The following is a 19935-nucleotide window of genomic DNA, read 5'->3' on the forward strand; positions in this document are numbered from 1 at the left end:
GATCCTGGATGTTGTTGTCTTCGAGGTAGCGGCTCAGCTGTTTGTTGACAATCTTTTCTGTCACTTTTGCCGGGAACGGGAGCAGGGAGATGGGCCAGAAGTTTCTGAGGTCCTTGGGGTCCGCCTTGGGTTTCCACAGGAGGGCGTTGATCTCAGTGTGCTTCCAGCTTTCTGGGAAGGTTGCTGTCTCGAAGGAACTGTTGATTGTTTTTCAGAGGTAGGGCGCAATGGTTGTGCTGGTTTTGTTGAAGACGTAGTGAGGGCAGGGGTCAGATGGGGAACCGAAGTGGATGGAGTTCATGGTTTTGATGGTGTCTTCGTCGCTGACGTTGGACCAGGCGTTCAGGCGGCTGGTGCTGGTGGTGGTTGCAGGGGTGGTGGACTCGGTGGTGGGTGCAGGAGTGTCGGAGTTGAAGCTCTTGTGGATGTTGGTGAGAGAAGGTGGCCAGGGAGTCGCACAGGTCTTGTGATGGTGGGATGTCGTTGGTGCTGGAGCTGGGGTTGGAGAGTTATTTCACGATGCTGAAGAGCTCTTTGGTGTTGTGTGCGTTGTTGTCTAAGCGGTCCTTGAGTCGATTCTCTTGGCCATCCTGTTGAGTTGGTGGTGTGTGCTGGTGGCGCTCTTGTGGGCTGTGTGGCTGTCAGGTGTTCGGTCATGGAGCCATTTCTTCTCCAGCTTCCGAAAGGTGTGCTTGGAGATCCGGAGGTCTTCGGTGAACCAGGCGGCTTTCTTGTTGGTGTGGTTGGTTGTGGGGGTCTTGAGAGGGGCGAGGGTGTCGGCGCAGTCGTTGATCCACTGTTTGAGGTTGGTTGCGGCGGTGTCTGGGTTGGTGGGGTAGGCGAGTGGTTTCAGGGCGAGGGTGGTAGTCAGTTGGTCCTTGGTGACCTTGCCCCAGCTGCGGCGTGGCAGCTGTTGGGTGCGGTGGTGTGAGGTACACCGTCAAAACTTTTCAAATGGGGAAAAAGAGAATCAGATGGTTGCCCTAAATGTCAAAGTGGACCATCAAACATGATACATATGTTTTACTCTTGTGCAAAATTAGATAACTTAAAAACGGGGATTCAGTCGTATATGGTACAGACATTGGGAAAAATATTAAGATCTCCTCTACATTAATGTTATCGGGCTATGATGCAAGGCTGCAATTTGATGCGCTACAGAGCGATTTTGTGTTCTTAAGTCTATCAATAGCACGTCTGCTGATTGCCACTGTATGGAATGATTCTGAACCACCAACATACTATCAGTGGCTAAATCGGCTAATATTTATTGGGAGGCAGGAAATTGCTTTGTATAAATGTAAAGGGCTAAAAGCTATGAAGAAAGGTATGAAAGTCTGGCAACCACTTATTGTTTGGATGGAGGAACAAAATAGACAAGGGGTCGGATAGAGGAATACATTGTATTATGCTCATAACGAATGACAATGAAATAATAATGCTACAATTTTGTTTCTATATGTTTACATAATGTACCTATTGTATAGTTTTCTTTACTAAGTTATCCTAATCATGTCTGATTTCAATAAAAGTGGAGGAGTTATCTATAAAACTACCGGAATGCAACCAATATTAAAACTGATGTTGAAAGAAATGTTGTTACCTGGTTTTAAATTAATTGGGCCACAAATCTTGACAGCAACCACAAATGCGCACTGAAAACATTACTATTACTTTTCTAATCCAAAATAGTAGGAGGGCAGCCCTTTCACTCCCCCCCACCCCCCTACATATTTGTGAATTTTTCAAAGGTCTTTTTTTAAGTTGGAAATTATTTTCTAACTCACAAAAAGTCTAATATGAATATGAAGAAGAGTCATTTACTGGTTGTAAACTCTGTGATTTGGGATTCGCAAGGGTTGTGATTACAAAAGAGCTTTTTACATGAGGCCTAATATCCATGATCCGAAACATCCTTTACCATGAACTGCAGTTACCAAGAGCACCTTTATCCCTCAGTTAGCAGCTCATCTAAAATTCCCAGTCCTTTCCCTTGGGCTCCTATTACAAATCCCACATTACTTGACATAAGTGCTCTATATTTCCAATTGGCATCTTGCTTTGGGGCAGTGTCCACAGTGCTGCTATTGTCTATGGTCCTGGGTCATTTTGAGAATGCAGCTCAGACTGCACTGGCTTTTTCCATCATGAAATACAAATCTGCTGCCTAAAGTCTTAGAACGAAGATGTAGAGAATATTTGGACACCATTAACTCACTCCTATTGAATGTGAGTTGGGAATTTCCAAGAGTATTTTATGGGGAAATGCTAAAAATACTGTCACATAAAAAAAGTCTGCCTGTTTTATAGTGCACGCACCAATTGCCAGTAATGTGTAGTGTGAAGATATAGCATTGTTTTTCTGTGCATGCACTGTTGAATCCATGGGTAAGAAAGTTGGGTGACTCTAAAATAAAGCCATGTTAGGGACAGGATCACGTGAAGCTGAATACATTCCATCTTGCCACCTATCTTGATTGTGTCCCCCTTATATAAAGAATCTCCTCCTTGTCCATTTGCATAACTGTTAGAAATTAGGTTGCTGGTTGACTGGGGTATGATGCCTAGTCAAGCAGCAACCACAATCCTATTCAGGGTAATAGGCAGGCAAACCCCAAATTAACCTGTTCTCACCCTCTGATAGCTTGTCACAGTGCAGTCCGGCTTCACTTTAGAGGCTGTGTGTAAAGTATTCATACAACACTGCAAACAGTAAAGCAGTGAAAACATCACAAAAAAAAGATCCCGCACCAGGTTAGAAAAATAGAACTAATCGAGCTGTGACTGAGGTGCGACTTTTATTTTCTCTTCTTCTTGTCACCCCTATTGAGCCTCTCTTTATTTGTAGCTATGTTTTATTATGCCAGACAACCTCCACAGCGATCTATCTGGGCTGACTGCATTTATCTTTATAAAATGTGTCTGTAAGCTTAACAGTATCCTTGGGCATCTCCAGGCTCACTTTATCTGCAATACTATCAGTTCAGACATTTAATTGTCCCAAGTGCCTGTTTTATGGGTTACAATGCTATGATTTGATAGATTGAAAAACATATATTTCCATTGCTCTGTATGTGAGTTGTTTAAATTACAAAAGAGAGTGAAGTCAGAATGCAAAAAGGGTGCTTCTTAAAATTAGTTCCAAAGGACTGGTTGTTTCCATTTACTCCTGCAAGATGACCGAAAATAAAAATAAACATAAAAAAGAACTTACTAGCTGACTGCCGCTCCTGGCCACTGTACGCACAGGCTACCAGACTCCTGTGCAGCCAATCCAGATGCTGGCTCATGCTGCAGGCAGCATACGAGCAGTCAGGATAAGCCTGAGTACCATCCATTTGCCCTCCCAGGGAGACTGGGAGCATGTGCCGGCTGTCTGCAACCTAGTAATATATCTTGTGTTGGAGTCAGTTCAGTGCGCATGTTTGTTTGGCTGTCCTAAGATGGCAGGCCTAACCGACTTTCACACTGACAACAGTGCCCACCCACTCACCCTCCATCACTGTTATCCCGATGATCCCACCTCCAACGACTCAACACGAGAAGGCAAAATAAAACGATGATAACCACATTTTATTATCGTTTTATTTTTTATGTTTTTAGGCTGCTGGCAAGGGAGTCATCGTGCTTCCGCCATAGCGGAGAGGCTCTACTGAATAAAGATAGGGTGGGAGGTTGGCTAATCGAGGTATGTCGTTCCCACCCTGCCCCCAATTCACCAGCCTCTGTCTGTCTTTCTGTCCTCTGGGGTGTGGAACACCAAGAAGATGCCAGTTAATGGTGTCAGAAAGGAATCAGGACTGAGTACCCGTTAACCTGCCTTTCTGGGGAGGCAGAATGAGGCCTGTACCCCACCTACCTGCCAGTTTATTTGCTAAAAGTACAATCAGTGAAATCCCAATTTCCTCTCACTTTCCCTGGGCTGTGCTAGTTCTGCCTAGGTCTGATAATTAGGAATTGAGGGGCATCAATGTCAGTGTGGCTTTCTAGGGTTCTAGCACATTTCTTAACCTAGGATGACTAAATCACCCAGGTTTGTCTCTCTTTTTAATTTAGGTGGGTGCATTATTCAGACCCAGGATCAGTCTGAATCCAGGTGATTAATCAAACCCTGAGCATTTCGGAAAATTAAGGGCATCTGTATGAGCCCCATTGTTTCGCTCTTGCACCAAGCAAAGTGGTGCATGAATGACACAAATGAAAAATTAAGATGTATGAAGCCACACAAAGCTACCATGGATGGCCCTGAGTGGCTACATAAATCTTGAGTAATGCAACACAGCACAAATCACTGTGTTGCTTTACTCTGCACCAGAGAGGCATTTTCATGGCCATTGCATGGGTGTTTGCATGCAACAAGCATGATTTTGATGCATTCCCAGATTTACCAGAAGGGGTAGACATGGGAATGTTCAAAAAGCCAATACCTTCCCACCTGGGACCTGAATAAGGCTGGGCCTTCCCTCCACAATGCTAGCTCCACCCCCTGTGGTGCGTCTGATGTCCCTAGCCTGTCCTGTGAATGGGGAGACGGGCTGAGCAAAACAAAGTGCTCAAGAACCAGCTGTAACTAGTTCTCCCCTGCCCTACAGCCTTAAACAAAGGAAATGTCTGTATAAGAAGGGGCTGTGACCCCAGGTAAAGTGTTCTCTCGGATCCGAACTTAGGGGGGGGCCCTGCTGCTGCTGCTGGGCTTTGTTGTCCTTAGGAGCGCTTTGCCTTCCTTGGGAGCACTTTGTTTGTCCTAGGGAGCGACATCCTCGTGGGCTGCAGCATCGAGCTGCGATCATCTGGGCAAGGGAATCCCCGGCATGGAGATTCCCCCGCAACCCGCCTTATCTTCGGCGCGGGTGCCCACCCCGCATATTTGCCGTGTTTTAGATCCCTAGCAGGTGCCCCCCCCCGCCAAGGACTTTGCTTTTAACAGGTGCCTACCCCGTACCGTGCTGCATCACCGCCACACGGAGATGCAGACACACGGAGAGCCCCGTGTGCCGCCAATACTGCCCAGCATGCCTCAGAGACTTAAGGCATGGAGGAGTGCTTCAGGGGCTGGCGGGGCTCCCATCTGGAGAGGAGAGCCCTGCCTGCCGGCAGAGAAGTGCCCAGACTGGCGAGAAAAGGAGACGGCTTCCTGAGCAGGACTCCCGTGTGTGGTGAGAGCCCTGCAGGTTCCAGAGGAGACGGCCTGGCTAGAGAGCAGCAAGAGGAGTCCTGCGAAACGTGGTGAGTAAGGCTCTGTGTGAGGCGGTTGGGGGGTGTGTCAGGGCACACCTTCGGTGCCTGCCCCCGTGACCTGGTGTCCATTTCTCCGTCTCACTGCCCCGCTGGACAGTGGCCAGCGGCAACATTTGGGAACGTATTTCATTGGGGTCCCATTGTTTCTAGAAGTCCCAAGGAGGACTTGGGGGCCATGTCCAGTTAAAAGTCCCAGTGGGGACACCTAAAAGCCCCCACGAGGCCCAGGGCAGAGCCTGTTAGTTTGACCAATTATACAGCTGACCCGCCTGGCAGAGGGCAGCTGCAACAGTGCGCAGTCTCCTACGGGGGGTAGAGTGAATGCCCGTGCCCTTCTTGGTGATCTCTACACCTACCCAGCAAGTAGTGGGCAGCTGCCACGTTTAGGCCTGTTCATTTCCTTTGTTGCTTTCGCTGCGTGCCCAGCCAGCCCGGATATTCTGGACATCGGGCATTTGAGCCCCTGTGGAAGGCCAGTTGGACTGGGGGACAGTCCTCATGTGTTGTGCCCTCGCTAGGGGTACAACACAACTAGTTTATGCCTAATGTGATGTATGCGTAATGTGCAATGCCTTTAAACCTGTGATGCCTCTAACTGTGTTTTCATGCTTAGGAGGTTGTTTTTCCTAGTATAAATGATGCTAGTCAGTTTATGGTTCCCTACGTTACCTATGCCGATGGTGATTATTGTTGCGTAGTGTGTTCCTACCTTTTACCAGTGGTTACTGGTTGTGTTCTACAATTAATATTTTGTGCTACAGTTCTACTAAGCGCTATTTCTACTAAATTCTGATTCTGACAGTGGCCCACGTGGCCCTGTCATGTGTATATAATCCCCTGTAAATACTGCCCAGTGCCAGTTGGCACAGTGTAATTGTGTGATTATGATCTAATGTGTTTTTGGTACTACAAAGGCTATTTTTATGTATAATCTTGTGTGGAGTTCTTTTTGTGGTGTACCTAGGGTGTTGCTTGTGTGTGTGTGTGTTGCAACCGCTTTACACATTGCCTCCGGGATAAGCCTGCCGCGCGTGCCAAGCTGCCACGGGGGTGAGCAGGGGTTATCTTTGGCGTGTAACTCCCTTGCCGTGACTAGAGTGGTGGTTTCTGCCTGGCTTTGGCGCAAGCCTTAGCCAACCAGAAATGCCATTTCTAACACTGGGAATAGAGTGATCTTAGCACAACAGTACCCTTTGTTACTACCATGTCAGAAAAACAAAAATCTCTTTCTAGTTCAGAATGTTAATCCCATTTTTTTTTTAAAACACAAAATATTGCCTCAATATGTGTATTTCCTCAGGACTGTGTAATGTAAATCACCCCCCCCCCCCCTTGGTACATTCACAATTTCTAAGCAGGTGGGAAAAAAAGGATGCCACTTTAGCTGCTGGAGCTGACTCTACTGTGGAGTTGTGCGATCTGAAATTTTCAAGTTGTTTACCTTCATGCATCATTCTGGAAGCAGTGCGTTAGACATCGAATAATGAACCAAAATGCCAATATTATGAGGTGAGAGAGTACACTTTTCTGGGCTGAGCCACGATGTGGTTACAAAAGTTCCAAGTAGGTGGCTGAAAGAGACTAATTCACACAAGCATTGGCTGAGAAGGATTGGTCCACAGGCTAGTTTGTGTATATTTGAAAAATTAAGCCTTGCAGACAGCTGTGGTGGCAATTCAGACTTACAAATTAAAGAAGATGGGATTCGAAGTTCTGATGAAAGGTGTTTCTTTCATGGAGCATCAAAACATGAAATTACAATTGTTGCTTGTCTCCCCCTGGTTGTTTAATACAGCTGTGCAAGATTCTCATCAGCGACATAAATAATGATTGCCACACCACCTTGTCTTTGTCTGTAGATGCACAGCCATAAGCTATGTGTGAGAATTTCCTCATGGAAGCTCTTAAGTTATTGAAATCGAGTTCCAAATACAGACAATGTGGCAGAATGTTTGTCTCCACTCAACAATAGCTTATAAAGCAGCTATTGTTGCATCCATTTGTCCCCAACTGGACCAGCACAGGGCACTTTACCATCGGACGCTTAAAGCCCGAGGAGATTGCAAGCCCGAGGAGATTGCACTGTGCACTTTAATCTCTGGCCTACAGCCTTGTTGCTACATTCTGGTTATCGACAAGTGTGGAGTGGGCTGGTCTTTTTTTAGCACCAACGCAATTTAGGAAACGGATGGAAATTCTCCTGGCCCTCAAAACCAGGGCCAGACTGGGAACCAAAACCGGCCCTGGCAAAGTGCTCGGAACCCGGACCGGCCCTGGCAAAGTGCTCCGACCCCGGGGGGAGGGGTGGGGGCCGATCCACCGAGGCCTTTGTCAGGGCCGGTTTTCGGCCGATTTTGTTACAGTGCCGATTTTGCAGCTATGCTGCAAAAAAGGCCCTGTAACAAAATCGCCCCCAGGGGCCCAAAACCGGCCCCCCACCGCTGCGGCACAGCAGGGGATTACTCCCCTGTGGCGCACCAGGGGATTGCCCGGTGCCCGCTACGGCCAGTCCGGCCCTGCTCAAACCTAATCAAATTAATTTGTTTAAGAATCGATTCATGAATACGTTCTTTTAGCCTCTGCAAAATGCACTTTATGAATAAAATTAGCTTTTTAAGGCAACGAAAGCGTACAGGGCTCTTTTTTCACTCGGTTGTTACTATCCAACTCTTTAAGCCCGATGTGATTGATTTCTGCATTAAACCGGCTCCTAGTCTTGTTATCACATCTTGGCTAGAACCAGTGGAACCTAGGAGTGTTTGGCAGGCTACTGTAAAAGCATTTTATAAATTTGCTGGGAATCCTCTGACTTCTGAAATCTAGGCACCAATTGGCCCAGGAATTGGTTCTTTTAGGTCTGCCAGGACTAGGGGGGAACAGACCCAATGGGCACTTTAATATTGTAAAATGCACTTTTTTTGACCTGGCTAGCTTTTAATTCCAATGCAACTGTGCTATGGGGCAATTTATGGCTGTTTCATTCTCGTCAGGGCTAGTGTGAGCCAGGGGTAGGATACCCTATGCTTCTGCAAAATATATTTTATCGATTCTGATGAGATTCCCCCTGTCTTTCGTAGCTTGATGAAATCGCTCAGAGCATATAACTGGTACACATAGTGCCCCTCCACACCCCCAGACAGGTGAGCTAGACCTGGTAGGTCCACTGAAATGGAAAAATACACGGTATGACCCGAGACAGAGCCCACCTGGCTGGTTGATACTGGGTAACACTTCCAATAGTTGGCCTATCTTGTTCTTCACAGGCTGGTGGGCACCATCCACATATCCTCAAACCTCCTTAGGATCCTGTATATTCTGTACCACTCTTTATTACCTTGATTCAATGCAACATGTACAGCTTTCCAATACGTCAAAACTGGCTATCTAGTGATCATGGTTTGCTAAAGGTGTATTTGCATTAATGTTAATGGCTCCATGGTGACATTTGTCAAGTTTTCTTAATTCTCAATTTAGCAATTTGCCATGCCTTGCTTCTGTCCGAAAACACAATACATTGTATTCTTCAGACAGAATGTTGTCAAGGAGTTGCATGGCAGAACAGTGCTTTTATTTCTTAAAGCTTACCTGTTGCACCATGATTTGATTGTCGACTGGAAACGATGCAATGTCCAAGCACTTTTATGACGTACTGAATTGATAGTTGTATGCTATGGAATGATCAATAGTGACATTAATGACTATTTTGTTTGAATTGATTTTTACTTGTTTTGAAAATTTTTATGGTTTTAAATAACTAGAAACAATAAAACTTACCTTTCTGGTAGGATAAATTATATATTGTATAAGAAAGTAAGGACACTAAATTTGCTTCCAGGACTTTGCAAATTAATTTATATTTTAAAATGCCAAAAATGGAAAGAAGGTAGCTGTTAATGCACTTGATCCAGCAGATCACCAACAACAGATACTCCACTACCACCTACTAAAAAGGGCCCATAAAACACACAGTGGTTAAATCGCTGAGGGGTTTCAAGTTTTATATAATTTCACAAACTGCTTAGAATTAGTTTATTCAAAACCTCTGTTTAATTTTCAACTAACCCTCCGCAGATCAACAAGTTCTTTCCTCTGGTCGATGGACCATTAATTGAAACTAGTTGATGGGGATAATTAACATAAACTAACTTTAAGTAAATCACCACAGACTCAAGATGTTTTCAAATCTTTATCAACATTTTTAGATGCATGTGTACAATTTCAATACAGTGCAGTCCCCATCATTCATAGGAGAGAAAATTCAAATAATAAACATAACACATTTATCTCTGATACACGCAATGATTGATGCCCAAAAGGGAGAGGACAGAGAAAAAAGATGATAAAAAATCAGCAAATGACAGAAATGTTATATTTACCAAGGATGGTGTGAAAGACCAACCCCCTGGCCAAAGGGCTGGTGAGGGTCTCCTGAGATAGATTTCAAGAGAAAAAGACTTCAGGACAGGATAGATACCCTCTCTAAGATGCAACCCTCTCTGACACTCTCTTCCTCCTCTAGATACTTTTGTGATCTTCAAATCTAACCCAATTAAATTATGATGGAAAGTTCTGCTTCAGGTTCTGCAATCAAATCTTCATCAGCATCTCACAGCATCAGCTTCTCTCCCCAGCAATGACAGGTCTCCGCTCTCAGCAATTCTCCATCAGCTCTAACTAACTAACTAATGCTATCTTAATTATACCTTTCCTTCTGCATGTTCCACCCATTAATGTTTCAATATCAGGAAAATACGAAATTTGATGGGTCCGGCAAAGGGGGGCCTTCATCCCTCCATGCTTACTTGTCATGAAATTCAGTCAAGCCATTGTTTGCAAACCCAACCCCTTACTTTTTATTCATAAATTGTATTCCGATATACCACATGTATCAATTTTGAAACATTAAGACACTACAATGAATGAAGCATTTCACTGTTGAACTCTGCACCATCCATTCCCAGGCTGTATCACTCGTTCTTGGCTTTCTTTCAACTGTTGTGTCATTGACCTTATGACTTCCCTCATTGGGCATGTGCATGCTTTGCGTCATTAAGCTCATTCAGTTATGCGAGAAAGGCCCAAATACACAGTAATGATAATGGCATTAGTAAAATAGCTTGCTCTAATTTCAGATAAGCAGGTGCCATGCATGCGAGTCTTCAAGCCTCCACGTTAATAGCTTCTGCTCATGCACTATAATTTTCCTCCAAGCGTTACCTTGTCATACTACGTAGATGTAGTTGACGCACGCACAAAACAGATTTCACATTTAAAGAGGTATTAGTCCTTCTTCAATGTTATCTGCATTAGTACATCCATACACAAGCTTCGCTAACCCAAAAATGTTTGTGTAAATGCATATTAGTTTCCACAAAACTGTATTATTAACTTGTTAGTAAGTTAAACAAGCGAATTGCTCCGAGCAAAAGTCTCTTCTCTTCGAGACCTTGCTCCATCACACTTTATAGCCCTTTTTTTTGTTTGGTGCTACTCCACATACCAGCTTTTCTTCATACTAACACTGACATTTGTCACACTGACTTAATTCCCTTTGTTGACAGTAGAAGATATTTGCTATTACCAATGTGGGGAGAGGATGTGGTCTGACGGCTAGACTGCCGACTTTGGAGCTGGGAAACCAAGATTTGAACCACAGAGTCGCGTCCACATGTGGTGATTCTGGGCAAATCACTTAATCTCTCCGTGCCTACCAAAAAAAAGATTCATGTGTCCTTGTGCAACATAACCAGTGCTCATGTAAAGCACTCCACTACCTTTGGGTTGAGTTTGCGCTATCTAACGTGCATAAAAAAATGTAAGGTTTGTTTTCCCACTCAAAATAACTCTTATCTTTATCCGTGCAAAATACTTTTGGTCTTACTTTTACTTTGTGAATTGGACCCTTAGTTTAGACCTGACCTGAAGTCTAAAGGCCCTACTCACAAAGGTAAACTTAGACCTGAAGTCTAAGTTTAGACATGAAGTTTAAGTATACCTTTGCGAATTAGGCCCCTAGACTTCAGGCCTAAGTTTACTTTTGTGAATTGGGCCCTGGATGTCTAGCTTTATCATCATAAGTTTATAATTATTTGTGCTGTTTTTAGACTAATTGGAATGCATGAAAAAATACATTTCAAAACAAACTGTAACAAAATATTGAGACCTCAAAATGTTATCTCCTGCGATATCACTAGAGGTAACATTTCAACAGAAAAAAATGGTAAGGTATTGTGGTAGTATGATTGTTCATATCTCTAGCCACTAGTTCGTAGCTGAAAGATCAAACAGACATTTTGAATACATTTTGAGAAATTATTTGGAGATATACCTTACCAGCTTATGTTAACCAAGTAATAACAACAGTGCTGAATTCACAAATAATCTCTAAAACAACGACCAATAAACATTCTGTACTTTTTTTAACAGCTGAGGGTCTTTGGAATGATGAACACTGTGAAAAAAAGTTTCCATTTCTCTGCAAGTATACCGCTCCGCCACCTTACTGATGGAAATCTGTCCTGAAGGACCATTCCCACAGCGTCCAGCAGAAGCTGTAGATTCTTTACAATAAGTGATCTATTGTAATGTTAATGAATAAGGCATATTTTTCAGGTAACCAGGTACCCTCTCGCAAGAAGAGACAAAGTACATCCAATACTTTTGTGTGCCACCTTAAAGAATTGAAGACTTGTGATGAAGTTCCTTTGTAAATCATTAATTCACTGCTGTCATTGAAACACACATACACCTATGCAATGAAAATCTCCACATATGATGTGCCTTACAATGATCCCTGGTTTAAGACATTTGTTTGTTGAATAATCAGTTTGAGCGTTAAAAAATTAGTATATTTTATTCAAAACTGCAGATGTTATCAGTACAGTGCTTGCTTGCGATATTGTTAAAATTAATATATAAAAAAATAAAGATGTTGATTAATCATAGAATTATGTGTCTCCAATCATATAAGCTGTATTCACTTTAATAATAATAATTCAACACATGTTGTTTGAAGGGAAATTACAGTAGAGCGCTCATTGTAACAAGATGCCATCATTGCAAGCAACTAAACTCCTCTCATAACAAGACGTGGGCACATTTGCAATTTCATGGAGCGGCCAACAGAACAGTATTTGTAGCAGTTGATCCAAAACATCTAACAAAACCATGCATCCATAGACATCAGAGGCCAATCCTCGGGTGAAGTTGCACTTTAAGTAACTGGATTCAGTGTTTTTGTACTAAATCAGTGCTCATCAAAATGTGGTGCAAGCTCACAAGGGGTCCCAGAGGTATTCTAAGTGTAATCATGCTGTGGACTGTGCTAAAGACTGTCGATAGGGCTTGACAGTATACCCATGAGTAAAGAGAAAATCACTGTCCACTTGTAAATGCCTAACACAATTTCTAAAGCACACGAATGCCCTTAGGCGTTAGCATTCACCTAATTCCTGATCTGTGAACCAAAGCTAGGGGGGGGGCATTAGAGAGACAGAGAGAACAGCGAGGATTTCAATATTTTCCGGAAGCTGCCAAATTAGACTGACTTTTAAGGAGCATACGTAGTCTGTCCCAAAGTAGTAGTAGTAGATAAGCTTTATTCGATAAAAAATGTATCATGAAAGCATGACGAAAAAGCATCCATTATATATCCATAATAACATTGTCATTTAAAAACCAACATATGTACAGTCGTTTCTTAACCATTAAAAACTACAGTATATACAGATTAAAAGTAAGAATTATGTACACTCAAAAAGGGCACTGTCCAAACAAGCAATCGGAATGGGATAGCAGCTATAGATCAATAATCATGGACGACATTCAATTTTCAATTTACAGGTCTTTCACGCACTAGTCCATCAAGTGTTGGGGCCTGCTGCATTCTTGGCTGGTACTTTATTCGCAGCAGCCAGGCGCAGCCCAGAAATTTTGACACTCCACATATTAATGTCAAAGATGAAGTGTCAGTTTTCAGGATGCGTAATGCAGCACGATAATCTGTGACACCCAACATTTAACATACTGGTGTAAGCCACTTAGCTCTGGCCCTCTCATAAACCGGGCATGCCAGAAAAAAGTGGGCAATTGACTCAGTATGGTGTGCACAACATTGGCAAGGTGCAGGCACTAAATTAGACCCCTTCCATGATGCTATCACGTCATTAAGTGGGAGGGTCCCTAATCTCATCTTCATGTATAGGGCCCTGTCCCTAGGGACCTGTATGAAGTCAAGGTAGGGTTCCAATCTAGGATTATTTTTATGTTCAAAGAACGCTTCAGTAAGTTTCCAAATTTTTGGGTTGGAGAGATCACGCATCTGTACCCAATCCCAATAGGCACGCTTTAGTGCCTGCTTGGGGGTGGTGTCTGACGTACCTATGTCTCTCCAAGACCAATTTCGACCAATAGCTGTCTAATACCCACTATCCAGTTTACTCTATTCCCTACATCAATGGATATCAACTCGTCAAGTGCGGCAGCATAATTGGACAGCTCGGTAGATCTTCTTAAGCGTGCCCAAAAAAGCAAGGGGCAAAAACAAAACAGTACATCATACATTTATACCTGAATTACTATGTTTCATTGAGAACAGGGTGAATATTATCAGGGAGGTACCATTGTGAGGTGATATAATGGTTACTTGATAGTAAATTAGTGTCTCCTAGGTTGATAATGGGCAATGAAACCAGTGAGGACATTAGGAATCTCCAGTGTGCCACCATATAGTCCATAAAACGTGACTTCAGAAAAGGTAAATAGTAAAGCTGGAATCACAGTGAAAAAAGTGATAAAACAAAAAAAATAAAACACGGAAAAAGTTAGAAGATAAAATACGTCAAGCATAACCCTATATCCATGTGGGTACTCATGTTAGGAGTGTAAAACCAAATTTACCTAATCAATACGACTGGACACTCTGAGAATGAATCCTTAGACAAATGTCCCAATATAGACAATCCTGCAATATTATTGTCTATTGTAGGACCTACAACTACAGCAGTAGTGACGGGGGACTCACAGATACCCACAACATCTACAATACCTTTTTTATCACAGGCACCAGATATGGGGCAACCCCTTTAAGTCCAACAAGAACCACTGCAACAACTGGTCTAAAACCAGGCAAGGACAAGGCAGGAAAAACATTACGAATCGGGAAGAGCATAGCTTAATTATTAACATTTCATCTACAACGTTATCTACGCATCAACTGGCCACATTAAACAGAGGTGTAATAATCCAGGAAAAAGGTTGATTCAAAGAGGTTTATTCAACAGCACAGCATCAAGTCCTAGTACAGCAGTATCCAGGTTACAACTGACAAGCAGTGCAGAATTCTGTATGAGCAAAGCTCCATTCAGAATGTAGAATGTATAAAGAAACATAACATGGCACATGCAGTTAAAGAGGCAGGATTACAGGTTACATAACAACTCAAGTAATACAGAATATAACACATCTCCCTCATTAAATAAAAAAAACGAAATATATATTATACAAAATCTTGTAAAGCAGTAGGTCTTCTTCTGATACGCATATCATCTTTGACTCTTGATGCTACTGAGTCAGAAAAGGAACTTGAATCAGTTCCACAATTGGAACTATCGTATTGGCCAAAATTACCTTGAGACTGGAACTGTACATCATCTTGTGTTGGACATTTAGCAACCTTGCTCAAATTCCAGACCTTGCCATCTTGGGTGATGACAGAATTACTGAACACTCTTTTAATTTGAATTGGTCTACCATACTTACTCATTCCTTTGCTAACCATGAAAGGTTTCAGAATCCTGACCCAATCACCAACACACAATCCATGCTCTCTTGTCTTCCACTTCTTATTGTACCACAGTGCTGACTTACTTTGTTTACAACTAACTCTGTTTGCAATTTTTGGAATATCAACCTCATCCTCTCCCAAATTTTTACATTTTTCCTTAAACCACCAAGGACATATGTCTGACGCAGGATCTCTACCTTTAAGTAATTTGAAAGGGCTAACCTCTGTGGTGGTATGAGGAGTTATGCGATAGGTCCAAAGCTTCTCCCTAAGCACATTCAACCAATTACCTTTCTCCTTAATGGCATCAGCAACAAAACTCTTCAAAACTCGGTTAATGCGTTCAACCTGTCCATTCTCATGTGGCTCATAAAGAGATGTCCAAATGTGTTTAATATTGCAGGTTTGTAAGAATGATTTCATCTCAGATGAAACTAACTGCACACCATTGTCCGACACTAACACAGAAGGGCATCCTTCTCTTGCAAAAACTTCCTTAAAAAAGAAATAACCACCTCAGAAGTCACTTTAGCCACAAATTTCACTTCTGGCCATATAGAATGATAGTTGATCATAACTAATGCAAAACGTAAGGCTTCTGGTAAAATATGAAAAGGGCCTGAAATATCAAAAGCTATTTTATTCCAAGGAAACTCTGGCCATTTCACCGTTTTAAGAGGTGAAATATACAATTTTAACATCTTATCATTGGTACAACACTCGCTACGTTCTCTAACAGAGCGGTCAACATACCTATCCATCCCTGGCCACCAAAAATTTTACCTTATTAAATGCTTCATGGCTGAGATCCCAGGATGAGTTTTGTGTGCTAATTTAAGGATCAGTTCTTGTACACCACCTGGCGGGATACATTTTCCAGATTTGAAAATCAATTCACCTTCACAACACAACTCATCTGCCACATTATAAAAAGGAAGTAAATCATCCCTGACACTGGTTTTGTTGGGCCAATCCTCAAAAAGATATCTCTTTAACATTACCAATTTCTCATCCTCAGAAACAAAATCAGATAAACTTAACACAAAATCAACTTCACTAAGACGATTGACCTTGTCTCCCTCACTTTCACAAGGAAGACGTGATAGACAGTCAGCAGTAAAAAAAAATTCCCAGGAATGTATTCTACAGTAAAATTGTATTCCTGTAACCTTGATGCCAAAAGTGCAATTCTTGCCGTGGAGTTCCAACCTCCACCAAACGATAAAATATGTACAAGCGGCTTGTGGTCGGTTCTCAGGATAAACTTGCTGCCCCATATGTAAATTCTGTAATGTTCAATGGCCCACACACAAGAAAGCAGCTCTCGTTCAATAACTGCATACCTGCGCTCGGTCTCACTCAATGTCCTAGAAGAAAAGGCCACATTCCATTCCATGATACCATCCGTCTGAGATAAAACACAACCCAAACCATACAAACTTGCGTCAGTGGTGATGATACATTTCCTACCCATTCTAAAAGGTTTCAAAGTTGGCGAATTAACAATATCATGCTTAATTTCAGTGAATGCTTTTTCTTGTTCAGCTTTCCAAACAAATTACTTTGCCTCAGTAATCTTCTTAATGGCTCCATTTTGGTAGCAAAATTAACCACAAACTTGCTGTAGTACTCACACATGCCCGAAAAGGAAAGCAGTTGTTCCTTATTGCTTGGGGCTGGAGCACTGAGAATGGCTTCCACATTTGATTTCTTAGGAATTAAACCTTCCCCCGAGAAAGTATGTCCCAAGTTCTCAACAGATTTCTTAAAAAGTTTGCATTTGTGTGCTTTGAGGGTAAGACCATACTTCTCTAGTCTACTACATACTTCATCTAAGTGTGAAGCATGCTCCACCTCATTTTTTGAAAAAATCAAGATTTCATCCTGAAAGCATTTTACACACATATCAAGGTCTCTAAAAATTAGGAACATAACCCGTTGAAAAACGGAGGCGGCCGATGCCAACCCAAAAGGCATCCTTTTGTATTGGAAAAGTCCCATTGGAGGGATGAAGGCTGCATATTTTTTAGATTCTTCAGTAAGCTCAATTTGATGGTACGCCGGCCTAAGATCCGATGTGGAAAAGATCTGCGCACCATCAAAAAGTGAAACAAGTTCATTAATGTTGGGAAGGGGATGACAATCAATTATAATATTGGAATTAAGTGCCCTCAAATCAATGCAAACTCTCAATTTTTGGTCGGGCTTCCGTACCAAAACTATGGGCGAAACCCATTCTGACGACTCAATGGGCTCAATAATGTTGTCTTTCAGAAAATCATTTAACATTTCCTTTAACTCATCTCTAGCATTTAGAGGAACCCCTCTTAACTTTTGTTTAACCGGAAGTGCCCCTTCCTTTAACACAATGTTATGTGCAAAGTTTTTCAATTTCCCTAACTGATCACAGAAAACTTTGTCAAACTTGTTGCTCCAAAATGAGATTCCTTCACCACTAGAACAAATAGAATTTATCGTTTCTTGCTCACTACACAAAGAGATGGGATCCTTGGCACGTGGGTTTAATTTGATGCCAAGTTCCCATTGGTCATGCCAACCAAGCACATTGACTCCTTTCACAGCAATGTATAATTTGATATGAGCTGATATGAGCTGACCTTCCTCTAAAACTTAATGGAACCTTTAAAAATCCTTCAATATCAATCTTATATCCGATGGTTGTAAGCTAGAAATATCACACACACTTCGTAATTTCTCATTAAAGAATTCCTTAGTAATTATTGTCCATGGGGACCCAGAATCCACCATAAGCTCAATAGCAATAGTTAGGACATGAGAAACACATTTGGGAGATTTCTTACTGGTTAACACTACACACCCACTTTGAACAATATAAACTACATAACCATGGTCAAGGTCCTGTTTAACTTTACCAGCAATACTAATGGAAGATACCTTTGTAGTAGTAATAGTGTTAGTGGCCGTACGTGATTGTCCTGCCCGTAATTGGGAATTATAACGTTTTCTCTATAAACATTACTAAAGTGTCCCAACCTACCACAAATATTACATGTTTTGTTCATAGCAGGACAACCCTGGAAAGAAGGAATGTGTGATTTGCTACCACATCTAAAACATGACACAGAACTATTAGTAAAATCTGTTCTTCTGTTATTGGAACTATAAGCATTTTTTGATCTTACTTGTGTAGGAATGACATTTTTGGCCGTCATCTTGGGCTTTAAAAGACATACTTCTTCTGTATTGCTTTTACCAGAGTTAGAGCTTTGTTTAACAACTATATCCATCCATTTTTCTGACATTTCAGTGGATTTAGCGATGGCAATAGTTTCTTCCATATTAGGGTCCCCTATACACCATAATTTATCCTGAAACTTTTTGTTCTTAACATGAAAAATAATCTGATCACGGATCATTTCATCAGACATGGCGCCAAAATTACAATGCAAGGTTAGAGCTATTAAAGCCGTGAGAAAATCATCAAAAGATTCCTCCTGTTTTTGTGCTCTAGTGTAAAATTTGAAACGGTTTAAAGCAATATTAGCTGTGGGTTTGAATCTCTTCTCTAATCTACCAAGGGCCTCAGTATAAACATTCATAGTATCACCGCTACCAGAAGGCACTGATAACTGTGGTAAAGTTCTACAAATCTCTTGTCCCTCAGACCCTAAACAGTGTAGAAGAATACTTTTTTTTCTTTATGCTCCCATACGTTCTCCATCTATAGCTCTCATATAGTTGAAAAACTCCTCCTTCCACCTTGACCAAGGTATGGGAGGATCACCCTTGATCTGTAACAACGTAGCAGGAGGATCAAACTGCATTGTTATAATGTGCAAGAAACTACAGGTAGACTAAATAAAACAGAATGAAACACAGTGAAAATGTTTTCTCAAAGTGAGTTCAAATAAAGAAAGCAAATAAATAATAAATATCAAAATAGGTACTTAAACCAGAAATTATGAAAAAGAAATAAAAATTCTGAATTGTCAATGTACTTATGTAAGTTGAAAATAAAGAACAAATCCAACGTTGTCCGTTGTCCTCCGGTCAAACTGCTATGAAGCTGGACACTTTTGATGGCATTAGAAAGAGAAAAAAAAAACCAAAGAAAACCACAACCAACAGTAAAGTAAAGGAATCAAACTAAGCAAAAACGGCAGAAAAATGCAAGCGCTAATATTTTGTACTCAAATAATAAAGCGCTAAACCTCTAATAAAGTATTAAATGTTCACGTTAAAGCGAAGTAATTGACGTGTAGCAGTAGCAAATCAACAAAGCAACAAAAGGAAAACAAAATGAAGGCACGTTGCGTGAAGCGTGTCACGTGCGTGATGACGTTTCCATGACGATTCTGACGCTGCTTGGTGAAATTTCCTGACGTTGTGTGGTGACGTCTTTTCCGACTTTCCACACGAGAATGTTATCGGTTACTAGGCAGCAGGCACCGGCAATGTTCTCTTTTCGATGCAGCGCGACGTAATCCGTTTCCAGGCAGAAGACGCAATCCGTATCTAGGCAGCTTGTGGTGCGCAATTTGTTACCAAGGAGCAAGAACGTTGGCAGCACGTTACAGGTAACAACAAAGTTGAAAGATGCGCACGAAGAAAATGATGTAAAGTAGATTGAAAGTACCTTTCCAGAGACAGCAAAGCAGAAACTCTTCGTGGAAAAGTTCCTTGCAGGACAAAATGAATAAAAGGATTCCTTTATAAGTAAGCAGCCAATAAAAATCCCTAGAAATTCCAAAAGTCTCCAAAATAGTAATAGTGGGTCCCAACTCCGCTCCTGTGCTGTAGATGGCTGGAGTAAGGTTGTCCTCGTGGGCAAATTTTGTAATAATCCAGGAAAAAGGTTGATTCAAAGAGGTTTATTCAACAGCACAGCATCAAATCCTAGTACAGCAGTATCCAGGTTACAACTGACAAGC

At 41.9% G+C, this 19935-nt stretch overlaps 1 protein-coding gene across 1 annotated transcript in view; it reads left to right on the forward strand.

Moving 5' to 3' along the window:
* Positions 1–12127, forward strand: part of LOC147716850 (lectin-like) — a 301532-nt gene extending 289405 nt beyond the window's left edge. Inside the window, exon 6 of the mRNA XM_086920443.1 lies at positions 11665–12127. Coding sequence (XP_086776569.1) covers positions 11665–11744 — 80 coding nt within the window. The 3' untranslated portion in view covers positions 11745–12127. The remainder of the gene's footprint in view (positions 1–11664) is intronic.
* Positions 12128–19935: the final 7808 nt, after the last annotated feature.

This window comes from Lissotriton vulgaris, chromosome 5, assembly GCF_964263255.1.
Source record: "Lissotriton vulgaris chromosome 5, aLisVul1.2, whole genome shotgun sequence".
In the NCBI taxonomy this organism is placed as follows: Eukaryota; Metazoa; Chordata; class Amphibia; order Caudata; family Salamandridae; genus Lissotriton; species Lissotriton vulgaris.